A 20419-nucleotide genomic window follows, 5' to 3' on the forward strand; every position below is an offset into this window, starting at 1 on the left:
GAGGGGTGGTCTCCACGTGGCTGCCTAAGCAGTAAAGAGGGAGGCACAGCCCCAGATCCACAAGGTGCATTTGGAGACAGCTGGCAGTGCCTGCCTCCTCAAGAACACACAGAACACAGCACAGAGACAGAGGGTGCTGCTGTCATCCCCAAGTCAGCCAGGCACAGAGGCTGGAAGTGATGTACCACACCAGTGTGGGGGTTCCTAAGACCTCCTTACTATTTGGGAGATGCTCAGTGAGTTCAACGCCAACTCACACTGTAACCATCAGAACCAGATGTACCCTAACTGAACAGGAGAACCAAGCAGAGTCTCCTCAGACTGACCAGCCAGACAGAGATCTTACTGCACTGATACACTGACCAGCTTTGCAGCAGCTCCCAGAGTCAGGCTGACAGCAAACTTCTAAAAGTTGGGGATGATCTCAGCATGACTTAGACCCCCTAGGAAAACATTAATAGAAGTCTCCAGACATGTGCAGCCAAGACTCTGCAGACAGGAGCAGACGGGGCAGGATGGCCCACAGAGTTCTGGCACGCCACCAGTCACAGACCACAGCAAAGCCACCCCGTCCCCTCCCAGGCACAGGGGTCAGTGGGGAATGTGCAGAACACAGACAGCTAGAGGAGGAAACATGTTTCCCCTTTGTGCCTAACATTTCTAGACAGACTTCATGTCTGAGACACAGCAGCTCTCCCTGCTTCTCCTGGGGTGCAGCAGGCCTGCACTCCCCACAGCACAGGATCCAGCAACCCTTCCATGAGGGTCAGAAGCCACATGAGACATAATTCATAAAAGCAGCCTTGACAGACAGGCTTAAAATAAACCCATCTGGTGGCCTGCACCAGTGTCCCACCAGCTCCACTTCCCTCATACATCACTCTTTCAGGAACTTCTGCTGGCAGGATAAGTAATGCATTCAAAAGCTACTACATGAATTCTTCAAACATATATCTTTGTGATTTCTTTGCAGCTGAAACTCACAAATTCAGTGGAAAATCACAGCATCTTTAAGAAAAAATAAGAGTAAAAACTGCTGGTAAAGCATGCAGGAAAGGTGACTGGTAAGCAGGGAAAGTGAAAGGTTTTAATGGAGGAAAACTGAATGCATAAGAAGTTAAACTGACATGGAAAATGGAAAGCTGAAAGTTAAGACACATCTGGAGACTATTAGACCAAACTTAAGCCCAGTGGGAGGCAGAAAGCAGAATAGCAGCAATACTAACAAAGAGGAGGTCTAGAGAGAGTGAGACATAAGTCTGCACAGTGGGAAATTCTTGCAAAGTTGTGATTCAAAGTTGGATTGTGGAAGGCTCACCAAGCTAGGAATGTAAAGCCTGTCTGTGCACAGAATACTCCATCCTGACCACATCACCAATGCAAGGAGGAAAGGCAGCTAAGAGAAGAAAAGGGGGCCAAAAGCTCATTATGACAACATGATTTATAGAGAAAATGCACATGGCTGCTTTGCAAAAGGAGAAGTCACAGCTAAGCTGACACGTGAACTGTTACACTTTCAGTATTAGAAATGTGAAATTTTGAAGGCAAGAAAAGTACCACAAGGAAAGAGAAGTCCTAGAAGCCAAGTGTCTCAGGAGATTCCTTCATCTGAGACTGCTCTGGAAGCCAAATTTCTTAGAAGTTTTAAAAGAAAGAAAGGTTTAAAAACTGAAACATGCTGTAGGGAAACAATCAGACACTGTGAAGAGAAGTGGGCAGATAACAGCACTGCCAGGAAGGGACAGAACCACCATTTCTCAAGATCCTGCCATGAAATGGAATGCATGTTGATGACTACTTGTTGGGGAAGAGGAAACAGGAAAGCCTTATAAATATGATTGTCTGGCAAAAGATTTTGAGAATATAGAAACTATTAAGTGAGATTGAAATGAAAGCAAGCTTTGAGATACCTCAGTTAGTGGACAACTGGAAAACAATGGTGTGGCCAGCTGAAGGTAATTCCCTTTTGATGGAACAACACCCTCTGCTTGCAGACAGGCCCAAGGGTCAGAGCAGACTCTGCCAGCTTGGCAGAAGGGGCCCAAAGAGGAGCTTTTAGGGTTTAAAATGTAACACAGCATGGTAATGTAATGATTCTTATAGGCTGTGTGTAAATGCTATAGGATATTGTACTAAATTGGTTAGTAAGAATTCGAATAATCAACACAGAAGAAGATTTATGGTACTGTAACAGGAACTTGGCTCTCTTACCCTCTCATCCTCTCTCCCCCTCTCTTCTCTGGGGCCTGCCCTGAGCTGCGGCTGGCAGCTCCCAGCAGGGCCCTGCACCTAGGCCCTTTGCAATAAACCCCAAATCCCAGCAGGGCCCTGCACCCAGGCCCTCTGCAATAAACCACAACTTCCACGGCCTGGCTGCAGAGCTCTCTCACCTCCGTCCACCCTGACCGTCCTGCCCCTGCTGCTCGTGCAGTACTCACCGGTGAAGGCGCTCCTGCAGATGCACCTGTAGTCGTTGGTGAGCTGCACGCAGTCCAGGCTCCCGCGCGGGTTGCAGGGGTTGGAGAGGCACTCGTTGATGTCGCCCTCGCAGCGCTCCCCCGCGAAGCCCTGGGGGCACAGGCAGCTGAAGCCCCCGATCTGGTCGATGCACTGCCCCCCGTTGAAGCAGCGCGGGGCCCCCGAGTCCGAGATGCAGTCGTCCACGTTCTCCTCACACAGCCGGCCTGCCGGGACAGAGGGACAGCTTGGGGACACAGTGACACGGCTGCCTTCCCTGGCATGCCTTAAGTTTGCCTTAAAGATTCTGTGCTGCGTTAGTTTATAACTCTGAACTTCTTAAAAAGTGTCAGCAGCTCTCCTCACAGCTCAGCCACACAGAACAATCCTTTTCCAGCCCCAGGACCAAGGACACCACTGCAGCTTCAGGCCTAAAAAGTGCAAACAACAAAAAGGTCCAAAAGGCCCAAAAAGTGTAAACAACAGGGAATTGAGGAGAGCAAACCGGGAGGATGGGACTGCATCACCTGGAGCTGGAATTGAACAATTAACCCCAAGACGGAAATGGACCAGAACTTATAAAATTGTGAAAACTTGTGACCCAGGGTCCATCTTGAGTGTAGCCCTGGCCAGGCTTTTCCCTATGATGCTTTAAGTTTGAGCCTTCATATTTTCCAGATTCTGTACTGCATTTGTTTATAGCTCTGAACTCCACAGAAAGTGCTGGCAGGTTCTCCTCACAGCTCAGTCCCACAGAACAATCCTTTTCCAGCCCCACAACCAAGGGCACCACTGCAGCTTCAGGCCCAGAAAGTGCAAACAACAGGGAATGGAGGAGAGCAAACTGGGAGGATGGGACTGCATAACCTGGAGCTGGAATTGAACAATTAACCCCAAGTTGGAAATGGACCAAAACTTATGAAAATGTGAAAATGTGTAAACCACTGTCCATCTTGGGTGTAGTCATGGCTGGGTTCTTGTGCTACCCAAGGTGCATCCCTGTCAAGGCCTCTAATAAATCCCATCTTTATTCCTTTAACTCTGCCCAGCCTCTGTTCCAGTAGGCATCACCTACACTGCTCATCAAGTTTTAAGGCCATGTCACACACAGTCGCTGAAATAAGCAGGTAAAGATCCCAGTTTAATACACACCATTTAATTCCACACCCTCTGCAGACAGCCAGCTTCAGAGCAGGCTTAGGGCACATGTGTTTTACATCCAGGCTGTCCTCAGTGCTAAGCTGTCCTGGTATTTGGCAGCTTTCATACTTGTCTTAATTTAAGGGCATAATTAAAAACACAAAACCAAACCAAGCCCAAAAATGATGCACTTGATTTAGCCCTGAGACTGAGCAGAGCCTGGGAGCCCCGTGCTGGCCTTGACAGCCACAAGCTGCCACCAGGCTCCCCTGGACCTGGGCAAAGAGCATTTAAACAAGCATTAAAACAAGCCACAGCACACCAACAAAAAAAAAGCAGCTGTGAGCCAGGGAGAGCAATTTCTTCTCCTCCCTGTGGGATTTCCTCTCAAGGGACAAGGTCTGGTGCTGGTTCTGCTTTCACTGCACAAGGGCAGAGAGGGGAAGCTGAGCAAGTTTATTGCTGTTGTTCCACCCAGAGCAAGTAAAATCCTTCCCCTAAACATGGGGGATGCTTATACTGGCATCAGTAAAGTACTAATTACAAACTGGGCCAGGGACAAAAGATAAGCTTTACTATCCTAAATAATGGTATCAAGTCTCCTCCAATTCCTTTCATTTACAAAAAAAAAACCCCAACAAAACTGCCACATCCAGAAAATAATTAATCTCAACAAAGAAAGACTGAAGGATTAAAAGCAGTACACTCAGAACCTCTCAAAGGATGCTGGGGGATTTAGTGGAATACAGAAATTCTGGCCATGCAGGTACTGGTACCTAAATACACTCTCGGATGTAGAGACCTAAAAAGCAGGTTTGTTTCTGCTTTTGTTTTATTGTACTTTTTTTGCCCTTTTTTTTTTTTTTTAATTGAAGAATGATATTAAGAACAATATATGAATAATTGGTAGTGCAATGATTTACAGTGAAATAAACACTTATCCAGAGTGGGGAGAGCCACACTAAAGTGAACGAACTAGTGATATGAGTGGGCAAGAGGCAAATATATTCTTTTATAATTGTACTTAAATTTACTTTATGAAACAAGAAATTAGTTCCATCTGACATCTGAAGATTTTGCTAACATTGAGATGACACATTTCAGAAAGAAAAAGTTTAGTTAAAATTTTTACATTGCTCTGACTTGAGAAATAAGCTTAAAAAAGAACATACAGTGAGAAAGCATTTACTGATTGGTTAAAATGTTAAATTCTGAGTATTTTCAAAGGTAGAAGCCAGGTTCATAGGTAAGATATAAAAGGGAAGACTAGGTTTTAAGAAACCTGACAATAAATAGCCTGTGGAATCATGCTTACTGAAAACTACTGATATAAACTGTGGACTACTTTTATTTTCTTTTCTTTTTCAACTTTTTTCCCCCAAATGGAACTTTTAATAAAGGAGCTCAAATATGCTGAAATAGTTTAGGGTAGCCTAGAGAAGTCACTCAGCTTCTTTTCCACAAAAGACTCCAGGACAGAGGATAATGAAGGGCAAAAATTCAAGCAAGTATAGGATATTGGAAGTTATACAAAAACTAAGAAAATTTCCTACTTATTTCATAGCACCTTAGCCAAAAAGAAACCTTGGATTTACTGTATCAAAACAGACAGGGTTTGGGAGAGAGCTTAACAGCAATCTCCTGCATCCACATTACCAAAGATGGCTCTACATTCCCAAGGGACACTGCCACGACCTATTCCTTTAAAAGAAAAAAAAAAAATTAAAAGGGAGGGAAAAAAAGCAGCATTTATTTTTAAAGAGAAAATATGCATCCCAAGGGATGCAGTGTACTTTGGGAACATTCTTCAAAGAGCAGAATGCATTCCCTTTAAACTGTGTCTGGTGAAACCAGCAGCCAGAGAGGAAAATTCCCCTTTGCAACATTCACTTAATTGCTGAGCTGCCTACCCCGGGTTCCTGGCGGGCAGGAGCACTTGAAGTGGTTGACCAGGTCGATGCAGGTCCCTCCGTTCTGGCAGGGCTGGAACTGGCACTCATCCACCTCGTACTCGCAGTTGACCCCCTGGTATCCGGGCACACACTGTGGGCACAGAAAAAAAGTGTCAATGGTCTCTAGCAGATAGCTCAGCAAGCCCAACAGTGACACAGGAGCCCTCAGTGGGGCACATCAGGCCCGCCTTTGCAGCTGGACAAGCAGCTTAAACACACAACTCGACCATGTGACACCTACCAGGGCACTGCAAATTGGAATTCAAGTGATTAGATTGCTGCAAAACACAGCAGATCAAATCCCGATGCCCTCCAGCACCAAAGCTGGCTTAGTAGTTTTGGCTTAAGGTTTACATAAAAGTCATCCTTTCCCTCTGGACATGGGCTTCCAAGGTGTTCTACCTTTCCCAAAAGCTTAGGGAGGTTGATACACAGCAATCTCATGGTCTACACTACTCTCTGCATCAGTGTCAATAAATAGAAAGCAGTGGAAAACATTTTCCACCATGGGAGGCAAGGGATACTTTGCCCACCCGACAGGGAAAATACAATATTCCTTTAATACATTTTACAAATACTTTAATATAAACCACACCTCAGGCAAAAAGATTGGAGCACCCTCTCCAATGTCACAAAGAGTTCAAACGCTCATCAACCACAGCTCCTTCCAACCACACCTCTTAACTCACTCTTAAAAACCTCTCAGGAGCACTGCTTTTGCTACATCCACTTAAAAAACTCCTTCCAGGTGCTTTTATCACCTATTTGAAGGCACTCCCCACCGGTTCCAGGTGTTTGTGATTGCTGCAGGTGCCTTTGCTGCCCATTAGCCCCCCGGTACCTGGCAGTGGTATCCGCCCAGGTGGTCCCTGCAGGTGGCTCCGTTCTGGCAGGGGCTGGACTCGCACTCGTCCAGCTGCACCTCGCAGTAGCTGCCCGTGTAGCCCACCTGGCACTGGCAGTGGTGGCTGCTCCCCACGTTGAGGCAGTGCCCAGAGTGCTGGCACAGCTGGTCCACGGGGACTCCTGGAGCAGGGTTGAGACACGCGTGAAAAAATGCAGGTGTTTTGTGATTTTTAAGTATTTTCACAAACGCTAAAATGAATATTATTTGTGTTGTGTTAGAAAGTAATGCTGTATTAATTCTCTTAAGTACCGTGGTAAATATAGTTTTAAGTTATAAAAATTGTTAAAATAGAAACGATGCTATGTAGGATATGTTTTTTAAAAGAAAGGACTTGCAGCGAGATAGCAGCCACAGGACACCTGAATCTTTCAGAGAAAGAGAATTTATTGCTCCATTTTCAGGAGAAATTAACTTCTTCCCACCTCAAATGCGCTGTCAGGATTCAGAGGAAGAAGCTGACACTGCCCAGACAGAATCCTGTGTTTGAATGGAATTTGTGCATCATGGATGAGGTGTATGAATATGCAACAGGCTGTTGCTTTTAAGGGTTAATCCTCTGTTAACGTGGGTCCTTTTTCGGGCTTGTGCTGCCCAGAAAAGGTACCCAGACTGTCTGTAACTCTTTCTTTCTATTGTCTCACATTGTCCTAATCCAAATTGTCCAAATTATTGTTACTGTAATTGTATTACTATTTTTATAACCATTTTATTACTATTAAACGTTTAAAATTTTAAAAACAATGATTGGCGTTTTTCACACACATAAAACACGATTGCTGCCAGTGCTGGTGGCTCAGACAGGAATGGATATGGGTAGGCCCAACAAATTGAAGAGTTGCAACTTTTAAATTGAAGAGTTACTCCTTAAATTACAGTGGATCAGAACTAAAACTGGCTTACAAATGAAGTCAGGCTCTGTTCTCTCTGGATTGCTGGATTCAATACTGGCATGAAGTATTTGTACTGCTGTGTTACTTTAGCACTGCCTGGTGAGTACATATCTGAAATACTATTGCTGCTCTACAAAGGTTCAGTGTTTGTACCTACAATGTCCTCAGAAAGGTGTCAAGCTCCCATACTTTCTCCTTTGACACTTAATCTGCTTGTCTGGATTTCCTGCACAAAAGTGGCCTGACAGTGTCCATCTGCCTGGGCTACAGGCCACGTTGCCAGACAAAGTTCACTTAAAAACCAAATCTTTTACATATACATCATCTGAAGTAGAAAATGACTACTTTGAGGGGCCATAGTATAACCTATAAGGCTAAAATATGCACTCAGTAATCAGTATTCTCTGCAAAAATACTTATCATGAGTTCCAAGATGCCTTTCTTGTAGAAAAGAAAAAAAATTCACCCCTGGCCTGCCTGGGGTTTAGCATGAAGAAATGATGCATTTTCCAAAAAGACAGTCCATGTAAAACAGCACTACTGAAACTCAGACCCCATGAAGTATTTAAATTCTTCCTTTCTGACATTTTTGTGACGGGGAGAACCAAGGAAGCCTTGACTCCCAAGCACACACCAGAGCTGCAGAGAGCGTCTTTACTCGAGAAGTGACCAGCTGGAGGAAAAGCTCTCTGGGAGCAGGGGGCAAGGAGGTGCCTGGGCCCAGAGCTGCTGAAGGCCAGAGGATGCTGGTTTACCTCTCTGTGAAGCTGCCACCTGGCACGAGACGCTGGGCACGTCGCAGTAGGCGCCGGTCCAGCTGGGCGGGCACAGGCAGCGCGTCTGCGCCAGGGTCTGCACACACGTGCCCTTGTTCTTGCAGGGAGACTTGCTGCACAGGTCCACCAGGGTCTGCAGGGCAAGCAAGCCACGTGAAACACGGCACAGGCACTCAGAGAAACAGCACTCAGAGAACGAGTCAAGATGCAAGGAAAGGGAGCTCTGCAATATGGGGTCCCCATGTGTCGCAGGCATCTTTTATGAAAAATCTTTTCCTTGGGATTTTTTCCTGCTGAGAAGCTGTGGGGCCTCAGGGACAAAATGTAAATAATGGTTATCTGCTGCTGTGGAATGTAACAGGTGCATCTGTGATTGGTCTCATGCGGATGTTTGTAATTAATGGCCAATCATGGCACAGGTAGCTCTCTCTCTGTCCGAGCCACAAACCTTCGTTACTCATTCTTTTCTTAGCTTAGCTAGCCTTCTGAGAAACCTTTTCTTCTATCCTTTCAGTATAGTTTTAATGTAATATATATCATAAAGTAATAAATCAAGCCTTCTGGAACATGGAGTCAGATCCTCATCTCTTCCCTCATCCCAAGACCCCTGTGAGCACCACCACACCTGTGGCACTGGAAAGGGCAGGACAGTCCTTCCCAAGCTAAGCCAGGTACTCTGCTGACAGTCTCACATGCCTGGCAAAGTGCAAGTGAACAGAGGAACAAACCCCAGGTGGCAGCATTATTTCACCATCCTCACACCTCACCATGAAGTTGGATCTTTGACTGGCTCAGTTTGAGAAAATTGGGTTTTATCTCAGACTGGCTTTCTAGCTCCATGGTAGCAGGAGGCTTCCAGCTATTCTCCCAGACTCCCCCCATCTTCACTGCTTTCTGAGGATGACAGATGTGTTCCACATTCTGATCCATACTTTTCCTTTCTATCATTAGCTCACCATACCTCCTTTTGGCCCTACTTGCTGCACTGTGGTCTCTCTGACTTTTTTGTGTCTTCCAAGATTCAACTGAAACCCCACAACAGTTTTATGAACTGAAGATGGGCCAAAGTATATTGCTTTTCTTGATTTCTCATATAGAAACAAAGAGTCTAAAACTCAGCAAATCATCATATGAAAGTGAAGACCCAAAATAACTGTCTGATGTAATATAAACCAGCCACTAACCATAATTTCATTTTTAAGCATCTCATCTTGAAATTAATACAGCTATTTGATTGATTTCAAGCTGACTTGAGGAAGGGTGAGGTTTTTAAAGTGAGTAGCATGGAATTTTGGCTGTAAAATGCAATTTCAATTGCAGAAAGTTCTGCTTTTCAGATGCAAACTGTCTCCTCACAAAGATTAAAGTAAAAAAAAAAAAGATCTGTGCTTTCACAGGCAACCAAAAGGAAACTTGGAATTAAGTTTTATCACATGTAGTTGAGCGTGAAGAAGAAAAAACACCGAGCCTCTTGCTTCTGCATTTGTAATGAGTAGCTGACTGTTTTACATGCAAATTCTAAAACTTATGAATCATTGTCTGATTTTGTCCTGCTTATTTAGCTTTGCTAATTAGGTCAAGCCAGTTTACCACTAAGACAAGAACTACAGTGTAGCTGTAATCTATAAATCTCCTCAATACCGCTTTGAGGAGTACTTATCTAAATTTAGAAAGTTCTGGTTCCTTGCATAAAACGGGTAATACATTACAATCAGGCTTCTCTGAACATAAAGCAGACCTTCTGAGAATCCACAGCATTTTAATTTGGGGAAAGGAACATTAATCCTTTTCTCCAGTAAAAACAAAGCAAACATAACACAAGAGGAACTGCTGAACTCCACAGCACTTCAGGATCCCTCTCAATGCTAATTCTCCCAATGAGGCTGGAGTGGTGTGCCCAGAATGCATAATGAGGGCAGCAGAGGGGCTGCTTTTCTCTATCACTTCATTACTTTGCATTCACTTCTTCCATCAGCAATACCCAGAAGCAGGCCCGACAATTTAATGTCTAGCAACATACTTCTGAAAAAGCACCTCCCCCACTGCCACTAAAACGCTTCTTTCCAACACTCCCTGCTTTACAAAGACGTGCTGGCACCAAAGAGAGTTGCAAAATTCTTACAAAATTGTAGTGTTTTCCAGCAATTTAAGAAATTCTTTTTTTTTTTTTTTTTTTTTTTAATGGCAGCACTCAAGACTGCTGGTAAAGGAGGGCCAATACAGAGTTTACCATTCCAAAAGCAAAAATAGTCTCAAGTCATTCTTGCTGTTTTGATAAGAACAGAATCAAAAAGAATTCAGATTTGAAAAACATCACTCTGTTTCCACTGTGCCATGCCAAGTTAGAGTTTTTAATAGGCACTAGTCAGTCATTTACAGCATACAGGGTTTGCAGCTCCTGTGGAAAACTGGAAAGTGCCTGAACCTAAATGTGCAAGCAAGGCTGGAGATTTTACTGAGGTTGTGTATAGGACAGGCACGTCATTTACTGCCCCAAAACATTTTCTGGCTTTTCATGAAAAAAAATTTACAATCAACCCTGAATAAAATTTACCTCCCTGTAAAAAAAAGTACCATTAAATCTAAACCCTGCTAATCAGACTGATATTCTGTTTTAGTTTGGTGCTTGTTTGCTGGTTTGTTTAGTTGCTTGTTTTTTTTTTTTAAATACAGGACTCCTTCTTCAATCAGGACAATTTAAACCATTAAATCTAAATCCTGCTAATCAGACTGATATTCTCTTTTAGTTTGGTGCTTGTTTGCTGGTTTGTTTAGTTGCTTGTTTTTTTTTTTTTTTTTAAATACAGGACTCTGTCTTCCATCAGGACAATTTAAACCATTAAATCTAAATCCTGCTAATCAGACTGATATTCTCTTTTAGTTTGGTGCTTGTTTGCTGGTTTGTTTAGTTGCTTGTTTTTTTGTTTTTTTTTTTTTTTTAATACAGGACTCTTTCTTCAATCAGGACAATTTAAACCATTAAATCTAAATCCTGCTAATCAGACTGATATACTGTTTTAGTTTGGTGCTTGTCTGCTGGTTTGTTTAGTTGGTTTTTTTTAAATACAGGACTCCGTCTTCAATCAGGACAATTTTATGCTTTGAATGAAATGGAGCCATTTTCCAGGGTGACAGCTGGTTTTCACTGAAGAAAACTAATCTAGAAAGTTCCAGTGACACCTGTTCTCAATAAATAACCACTCTTCTCCTCCTTGCACATAGACAGGGGGTGGAACCAGATGATCTTTAAGGTTTCTTCCAGCCCACTCTACGATTTCCAGTTTTGAACAGGGGCACCTAATGTGCCGAGCAGGACTGAGGGAGGAACAGCTCAGCCACATTTGGCACCCCACACCTGTCCCTCGCCGCCTCTGCTGCCGGACAGCTCAAAGAACAACGCCACCACAAGTCACCCACCTTGCAGTTCTTGCCAGTGTAGCCCAGGGGACAGATGCACCTGTACGTGCCCAGGCTGTCCACGCAGGTGCCCCTGTTGAGGCAGGGGTGGGAGTCACACTCGTTGATTTCCGTCAGGCAGAAGGGGCCCGTGAAGCCCAGGGGGCACTGGCAGGTGAAGGAATTGATCCCATCCACACAAGTGCCTCCGTTGAAGCAGGAGCTGCAAGGGAGGAGCAGCAAAGGTAAGCTGAGACAAAGTGCAATTAGGGAACTTAAACACTGTTGCCCTGGTTTTTTAAGATTTTCCAAGCCTTCTGATGCTGACGTTCTTGTAACGAACGTTCTCACACGCTTTATGTAAATAACTCGTTGTTTTGCATTTCTTTATGGAGGAGGAGAAATTTGATGGACTGTTGGTTTGTCCAGTGTCATTGGAGAGGTGGCACTGCCACCCTCCAATACTCTGTAACTCTAAGAAAACTATAAATGTTGGAGTCAGAAATTAAACTTCCTTTTTTTCTTCACCTTGAGAACAGCACTGTGTGCTTGTGTTCTTTCGTGTCCTATAGCAACAAAACATGACTGAAATAAAGGAGAAAAGCAGATAACAGGATCTTTTGATCACTGCTAACTTCTGGCTGAAGAAGCATCGAGCAGAAAACAGCAATCGTAGGGAATTCCAGCTCACTTCTACCTCAGCAGACCAAGAAAGTAAAGCAGGGTTTTAATGAGTCATTAGTGATGGAGGCAACTAATTTAATGTAATCTTCCCAGCTTCAATGCGACCACAAACACCACCTCATGTGGCTTGCTCAAACTGATATATTTTATTACAAATTGCAATTGTATTACAAATTATGAGAAACAAAACAATTTGCCTTTTAAAAAAAAAAAAATCTTCAAAGGAATCAGGGGTATGGTTTCTCAAGGAAAAGGTTCATACAACATGCAAAACGCAAGCATGTTCTTCACTGAAATTATGTGAAAGTATTGGTATTGCTAAATCCCTTCCCTCTCTTCTCATGAGAATCTTAAGTCCTGATTTGTAAAACTGCTCATACATGCCCTGGCAGAATTCAGATCAAAGGAATTACCCCCTCCCCCCCAATCTTCTGATCATATGAAATTCTGCCAGAGTAGGTGTCCTAAGGAGAAGGGACTGGGAAAGTTTGGGGAATTGACTCATGCAAAATTGACTCAGTTTTCCTTGTAAAGGAACTCCTGCCCCTCTGAGAATAATGCTAGATCAGACTTGAGATAATCAGTTTGATAAAGCACACAACCCAAATTCATGCCTGCTACCCGCTTTGTGCCCTCAAAGGGTATTTCCACCAGAGGAGCCCCTGACTCAGCTCCCTGAACCCCCAGTGCAGGGAAGCAAGTTTTAAATGTCAAAATTCCAACTGTGATGCCAGCAGAGGTGCCAGCATTGCCCTACTCATCAAACACTAAACTGCTCATCAGAGAACTCCTCTGTCTTGGGGGCTGAGTTCTCTTTTAGAGGGAGAGCAAAGTGCCTTTTCCACTCCTGGCAAAGCAGGGGAGACAGAGGAGCTGCCAATCCCCTGGTGCGTTTCACTGAAACCAGGTACCCAAAGGAGAGGGCACTCTCTCACAGGCAGCTTCTCACACAACACCAGGAAGAATCACTTGACCCAAATTCAAATCAGCCAACCACCACAGCTCAGTAATTTTGGTTGGGAAGGTGTGACTGGTTCAGCTTGGCAGAGCGTTGGAAATTGCCACATCCTTAATTCATACCTGCAAGACTGGTTCCTGCCCTGGCTGATAACAACAACAAAAACAGGATGAACCTCAAGGAAGAGCCAGGAGCTCTGCTGCAACACCCAGCATACTCCACTCGATTCAGCAACTGTTGTGCAAATTAAACACACCCTCAACAGTGACACAATCCTGCTCTTAAGAAAAAGATATTAAAATACCTCCTCCTCCTCCTCAAATGCAATTTTATGAAAGATAGGAAAGATCTTTTCTATTTGTGCAGAAAATACTTGAGAAAACCTAGAGTTTTGCATACTTTGTCTCTGGTAGCTAGACTAGAACAGAGTACTTCTAATTAGTTTTTTAACCACTGCAAGTTTTAAAGAAATTGTTAGAATTTTTTCCCATTTGAGAACCTGAACAAACTTACATCAATCCTAACAAAGCTTAAAATAAATATGCAGGCAGATGATGGAATCACGTTTAACTCTCAAAGATCTCTTAACATTTATATGAGGACCAGCTGTTGAGCATTTTAACTCAGTTCCACACCTCCCCCTTTAGAATGACCTCAAGTTTTATCTTGATACTGCTAAAGCACATCCCTTTCTTTTTTTTGCAAGCATTAAAAGATCTCCGATGATTAAATCTTTCCAACACAGAATTTAGTAGATTTAGTATTTCTCTTGGTTTCTTCTTCATATTATTTGTTGTCAACAACTCAGGGCTAATTTATTTTTGCTGCTTTTCTAAGCTGGCCATTGCTTCCATTTTTGCAGCTTTTGTATTTCTCAACAGAGCAACCATTCATGACCAATTATTTCCCCTCCCCTATGTGATACTGGTCTTGCAAAAGTATGAATTATTTATATTTCAATAAGTTAGCATCCCTAACTTATTTTAACTTCTGTTAAACACTGTCACATTTATGCTGTAATGGAGCTGTTGGAAGAATGTTAGAAGAAACTGAGGACCAGACAACTGTGTTTCAGCTAAGCCAGCTTTCCTTGCAAGAATCACAAGTATGCTGTGACAAATGGCAGAAAGGAGAATTGCCCTCGTTAGAAGCTGCTCCTGAGCAGGACTGGTGTCAGAACCCAGGGCATCCCTCTGGCTGCCCTGGATGGCTCCAGACCCTGGTAAGGGGCTCAGAGACCTTGGCACAGAGTCACAAACACCTGTGCCTTTGATTTTAACTCATGGAAACAGTTGCTAACTTTGTGAGAGGAGTTACAAGCCATGAGAGTTTGAGTAGAATGATAGTGAATTTATCACAGGGTGAAAAAGTTGAATTTTGGGGTTTTTAGAATGGGGGTTCAGCAGCCATGATGGAGGGAATTGGGTGTGCCTTGTCCTTCCTCTTTCTTCTTCTTGGCCTCCATCTTCTGCTGTGATGGTGGCACTTTTGGATTGGTTTAGAGTAGAAACACTCTGTCTAACACAGGTGATAGGTACTGGAAAATTATCGTAAATAATGTACAGATAGTTTTTAGTACAGAAAGATAATACTGCCTCAGGAGTGGTCAGTGTGCCACAGACTGACCTGCTGGACAGACCTCAGCAGGTCAGGAAAAGAATGGAATGCATAACAGAGAATAAACAACCTTGAAAACCACAGCTGAGGAATCCTGAGTTCCTCTTCAATCTCAGGCTGGGAAAAAGAGACTCTCTAACACCGCAGGGTCATCGTGACCACAGAGAGCCCGAGAGACTGGCTGGGGACAGGAGCAGCGGGCACAGAGCAGGAGCAGAGGGACGGGGGCAGGAGCAGAGGGATGGGGGCAGGAGCAGAGGGATGGGGGCAGGAGCAGAGGGATGGGGGCAGGAGCAGAGGGATGAGGGCAGGAGCAGAGGGATGGGGGCAGGAGCAGAGGGATGGGGACAGGAGCAGCGGGATGGGGGCAGGAGCAGAGGGATGAGGGCAGGAGCAGAGGGATGGGGGCAGGAGCAGAGGAATGGGGGCAGGAGCAGAGGGATGGGGGCAGGAGCAGGAGCAGGCAGGGAGCAGGATGGGGGCAGGAGCAGAGGGATGGGGGCAGGAGCAGCAGGATGGGGTCAGGAGCAGAGGGATGGGGGCAGGAACAGAGGAATGAGGGCAGGAGCAGCAGGACGGGGGCAGGAGCAGCAGGATGGGGGCAGGAGCAGAGGGATGGGGGCAGGAGCAGAGGGATGAGGGCAGGAGCAGCAGGATGGGGGCAGGAGCAGAGGGATGGGGGCAGGAGCAGCAGGACGGGGGCAGGAGCAGCAGGATGGGGGCAGGAGCAGAGGGATGGGGGCAGGAGCAGCAGGATGGGGGCAGGAGCAGAGGGATGGGGGCAGGAGCAGAGGGATGGGGGCAGGAACAGCGGGATGAGGGCAGGAGCAGAGGGACGGGGGCAGGAGCAGCAGGATGGGGGCAGGAGCAGGAGCAGGCAGGGAGCAGGATGGGGGCAGGAGCAGAGGGATGGGGGCAGGAGCAGAGGGATGAGGGCAGGAGCAGCAGGATGGGGGCAGGAGCAGAGGGATGGGGGCAGGAGCAGCAGGACGGGGGCAGGAGCAGCAGGATGGGGGCAGGAGCAGAGGGATGGGGGCAGGAGCAGAGGGATGGGGGCAGGAGCAGGAGCAGGCAGGGAGCAGGATGGGGGCAGGAGCAGCAGGATGGGGGCAGGAGCAGCAGGATGGGGGCAGGAGCAGAGGGATGGGGGCAGGAGCAGAGGGACGGGGGCAGGAACAGCGGGATGAGGGCAGGAGCAGAGGGATGGGGGCAGGAACAGCGGGATGGGGGCAGGAGCAGAGGGATGGGGGCAGGAGCAGAGGGATGGGGGCAGGAACAGCGGGATGAGGGCAGGAGCAGAGGGACGGGGGCAGGAGCAGCAGGATGGGGGCAGGAGCAGGAGCAGGCAGGGAGCAGGATGGGGGCAGGAGCAGAGGGATGGGGGCAGGAGCAGCAGGATGGGGGCAGGAGCAGCAGGATGGGGGCAGGAGCAGAGGGACGGGGGCAGGAGCAGCAGGATGGGGGCAGGAGCAGCGGGATGGGGGCAGGAGCAGCGGGATGGGGGCAGGAGCAGCGGGATGGGGGCAGGAGCAGGGGGACGGGGGCAGGAGCAGGCAGGGAGCAGGCTGGGGGCAGGTGCAGCAGGATGGGGGCAGGAGCAGCAGGATGGGGGCAGGAGCAGCAGGCTGGGGGCAGGAGCAGCAGGCTGGGGGCAGGAGCAGCAGGCTGGGGGCAGGAGCAGCAGGCTGGGGGCAGGAGCAGCAGGCTGGGGGCAGGAGCAGGAGCAGGCAGGGAGCAGGCTGGGGGCAGGAGCAGAGGGATGGGGGCAGGAGCAGCAGGATGGGGGCAGGAGCAGCAGCAGGCAGGGAGCAGGCTGGGGGCAGGAGCAGCAGGATGGGGCAGTGCCTCACCTGTCGGTGCACTCGTCGATGTTGCTCTCGCAGTTGGTGCCCTCGAAGCCCGGCGGGCACCTGCAGGTGTAGCTGTTGACGTAGTGGGTGCAGGTGCCCCCGTTCCTGCAGGGCTCACTCAGACACTCGTTGGTGTCTGTCTGACACTTGTCCCCGTGAAATCCAGGCAGGCAGATGCACGAGAAGGAGTTTATCCCATCCACGCACGAGGCTCCGTTCTGGCAGGGGTCTGGGACAGAAGCATCACAGCAGTGTTAAAATGGGTGACAGTGTCAGAACCCAGGACATTGCTCTGGCTGCCCTGGGTGATTCCAGACCCTGGCAGGGGGCTCAGAGACCTTGGCACAGAGTCACAAACACCTGTGCCTTTGATTTTAGCCCATGGAAACAATTACCAACTTTGTGTGAGGAGTTACAAGCCACAAGAGTTTGAGCAGAATGATAGTGAATTTGTCACAGGGTGAAAAAGCAGAATTTTGGGGATTTAGAATGGGGGTTCAAGAGGCAAGATGGAGGAATCTGGGCATGTCCTGTCCTTGTTCTTCTTGTCCTCCATGTTCTGCTGTGATGGTGACACTTCTGGATTGGTTTAGAGTAGAGACAGAGTGTCTAACATAGGTGATAGGTATTGGAAAATTATTGTAAATAAAGTACACATAGTTCTTGGTATAAAAAGCCAACACCACCCCAAGGGCAGGGACTGTGCCACAACCCGACCTGCTGGACAGATCTCAGCAGGTCAGAGAAAGAATGGAACAGATAAGAGAAAATAATCAACCCTGAAAACCAGAGCTGAGGAACCTCAACTTCTTCTTTGGTCGCAGGGCTGGGAAAAAAAGACTTTAATACCTCGGGAGCCATTTCAGCAACACCGAGCCCGAGAAAAGCAAAGGGCCAGGCCTAGAGCAGCTGTTTGTATGCAAAAAAGGGGCCACACAGCCCAGAGTGGGACAGAGGACTGACAGGTTTTTCTCAGCCACGTTATGGAACAGGTAACTGCAAAGCATTATCAATCAGAAATTCACAAGGAGCTGTGGATCAAGGCCAGCCTTCAGGGCTTAAAGGTTTCTCTGCTGGAATTTGTTCAACCAAAACCCAAAGCCTCTTGGTTAAAAAATTCAAATGCTGCTTTTGTGACAGATGCCTACTGATACAATAAAAACAGAGCAGCAACTGTTTCTCCTTCCTCACCAAGTTTTATTCATCAGAGAACTCAGCACATTCTCTCTCAACACAAGAGAGAACTTGCGTGCTTAATTTTCAGCATGAAAGCAGTGCAGTCAAATCAAACCTGTATGTGTATATGAGCACACACATGAGCTCTTATGCACTACTGAGCACTTGACATTTTTCCCAGCATCACAGGCTGGCTGGGGAAAGGCTGCCAGAAAAGCTCACTAACTCCTGCACCACCAAGGATTCTCCTCCATCACTGCATTTCTTGATGTTTTCCTTATCTCTGCCATGCTCTTGCTACTTGCATGCCACTGTTTTTTGGTCTAAGCCACCTCCTACTACTGTATTCCTTCTGCTTCCACAAGCACCAATCTGCCTGAAGGGCTTCTGCCTTTCAGTAATTTCTTCCTGCTTTTCTCCTTCCACTTTTGGATTTAAGACCCACATTCCTGAAGCCAGATTCCTTTTCTACTCTGCATTCCACAGAGCAAAAGCCTAATATATGGAGGCAGAGAGGGAAACTGGGAGGGGGGAGGAAGAAGGGAGAAAGCAAGGGGGTTGAAAAATAGGTTACTGAGCCTTATTTTGGATTTAGGACTACCTTTAAGTACTACTAAAACATGAACTGGAAAATACAAATAGAATCCACCAGAAATTTGCAGTTTATCACAAGTATCATAAGCTAATTCTGTTGATGTTTGAAAAGTGCTTTATCAAACCTTTTTCATTTCATTACTGGGAAGTGAAGAAAAGAAATGTGAAAGGTAATTAAAGCTCATTTATTGATTGAGAAACATGCTCACATGTTAAGAATTTGTATTATGAGACACACCTGCATCCATTTAAAGGTCATTTGACTACTGCAGAGAAAAAGCACATTCAAAGCAAGACCCCTGGCAGCTATAAAATGTTGTGTCTGTGGCAGTGAGCCATGTATGAGTGAAGCCAAAAGCTGTGCATTAATTCTCTGTGCCACACATTCACTGACACAAGAAGGAGACTCGGGTATCAACTTTTCAATAAGTTCCTGTCCTTGGAGGGTTTGTTTGCTTCATAGATTAAAGACATTTGGCTCAAGGCATGGAAGGTTTTTGTTATGCTAAATGAAATCAGCTGTGGCAGCCATGTGAAATGCCTCTTCAGCCTCACGGGTGTGCTGCCTAAGACAACACTGGGGTGAATCCCACAGCTCCCAGAACACTCAGGAGGAGGGACAGAGATGTCCCAGCTGTTCCAGAGGGAAAAGATGAACACCTGGAGAACGTTTTTATCTTCAGGCACCCACACAAAAACTAACAGGGCAGGCAAGGATTTTGTTGGCTTCAGTGAGCAAAGCTGCGGGTCACTGCACCGTGACACTTTCTGTACTGTACCTGTCTGCTCAGAATGAAGGAATTAAAAGCTCAGCCTGAGCCAGACACCTCAGAAGTTCTCTGAGTGCTGCTCTGGGGGGTCCCACGGTAACTTTTGCTAATAGACTTGTTTGGATCCTTCTCTACAGCAGTCATGCATTTACTTTTTTTTTTTTTCCAATGCAAAACACAATTTGCTGAGTTCACGCATTAAATCTTCAAAACTCCATTTTGGTTTTAAGCTGATAATTAGGTTTTTGGGGGTTCTTTTGTTTTGTTTTGGGGTGGTTGTTTCGGGTTTTTCTGTTCATTTGGTTGGGTTTTTTTAAAGACCTGGCCAATCTAAGAATGACAGCATTGTGAACTCCTCCAAGGTTTGATAAAGCACTTTTCAAATAGTAACAGATGAACTTTTAAACACGTGACATTTCTCAGGAGACTCTGATTTTATCTGATGATGACATAAAATACGCCCAGTAAGAAAAAGAAGCTGCTATGTATTTGGTTTCCATTATAAACAGCAGTGTCAAGGACATGAAATTAATACTTGTTTTCTTGCAATTTGAGCCATTCCAGTACTCATCAGTGTATGGCCTCCCCTCCTGCAACTGATACCTATTCCACAGCAGAGGGCCTTCCTGCTGCCTAATTTGCTTTTAGATATGGATTAGCTGGAACTGCAACAGGACCCACTCTTCCCAGAAAATTAATGCCAGACAGACATTTCAGGAAGGACTGCTGTAGCCCAGATTCCCACCACACCTCCATCAAACTGAACGCTGAAATACAGGTAAGCCCTGCAGTGGCAACTTTAACTTGATGGATTAAAATTTCAGGCAAATACAATTTTGCATTTAACAGTGCTTCTTATTAAGGTATGTAAACTTTTCAAGTTGAGGACCTGGGAACAACAGCTGCCATCAGTTAGGACACCGTGGTCCATTCTAGCAGGCGAACACGATGGATTTTGACTTCCTCAAACATTACAACGCTGAAGTTTGGGGTTTTTTTTTGGGCAAGAGATCACAAAAGACCCTTCTGAATCAAACAGTCAGCAAACTGATTTTTGGGGAAGGCTGGGAAACCCAGAGCAAGGCGCTGGTACGCACTGGCCAGGCAGTCGTCGATGTTGGTGTCGCAGTCGCCGCCGGTGAAGCCGGGCCGGCACTCGCACAGGTAACTGCCCTGGATGTTGTGGCACAGGGCGTGGTTCTTGCAGGGCTTGGAGAGGCACTCATCGATGTCCACCGTGCATCTTTCCCCT

General features: G+C 46.2%; 1 protein-coding gene across 3 annotated transcripts in view; it reads right to left on the reverse strand.

The window, feature by feature from the left end:
* The window catches only part of NOTCH2 (notch receptor 2), a 97756-nt gene that overhangs the window by 16078 nt on the left and 61259 nt on the right, over positions 1–20419 (reverse strand). For all 3 annotated transcript variants that reach the window (XM_063165300.1, XM_063165297.1, XM_063165299.1), the window contains exons 16-22: positions 20265–20417; positions 16628–16856; positions 11540–11741; positions 8102–8255; positions 6391–6575; positions 5508–5640; positions 2439–2684 (exon numbers count right to left, since the gene is read on the reverse strand). In XM_063165300.1, the coding sequence (XP_063021370.1) occupies positions 2439–2684; positions 5508–5640; positions 6391–6575; positions 8102–8255; positions 11540–11741; positions 16628–16856; positions 20265–20417 (1302 nt within the window). The remainder of the gene's footprint in view (positions 1–2438; positions 2685–5507; positions 5641–6390; positions 6576–8101; positions 8256–11539; positions 11742–16627; positions 16857–20264; positions 20418–20419) is intronic.

This window comes from Melospiza melodia, chromosome 11 (genome assembly GCF_035770615.1).
Source record: "Melospiza melodia melodia isolate bMelMel2 chromosome 11, bMelMel2.pri, whole genome shotgun sequence".
Classification (NCBI taxonomy): Eukaryota; Metazoa; Chordata; class Aves; order Passeriformes; family Passerellidae; genus Melospiza; species Melospiza melodia.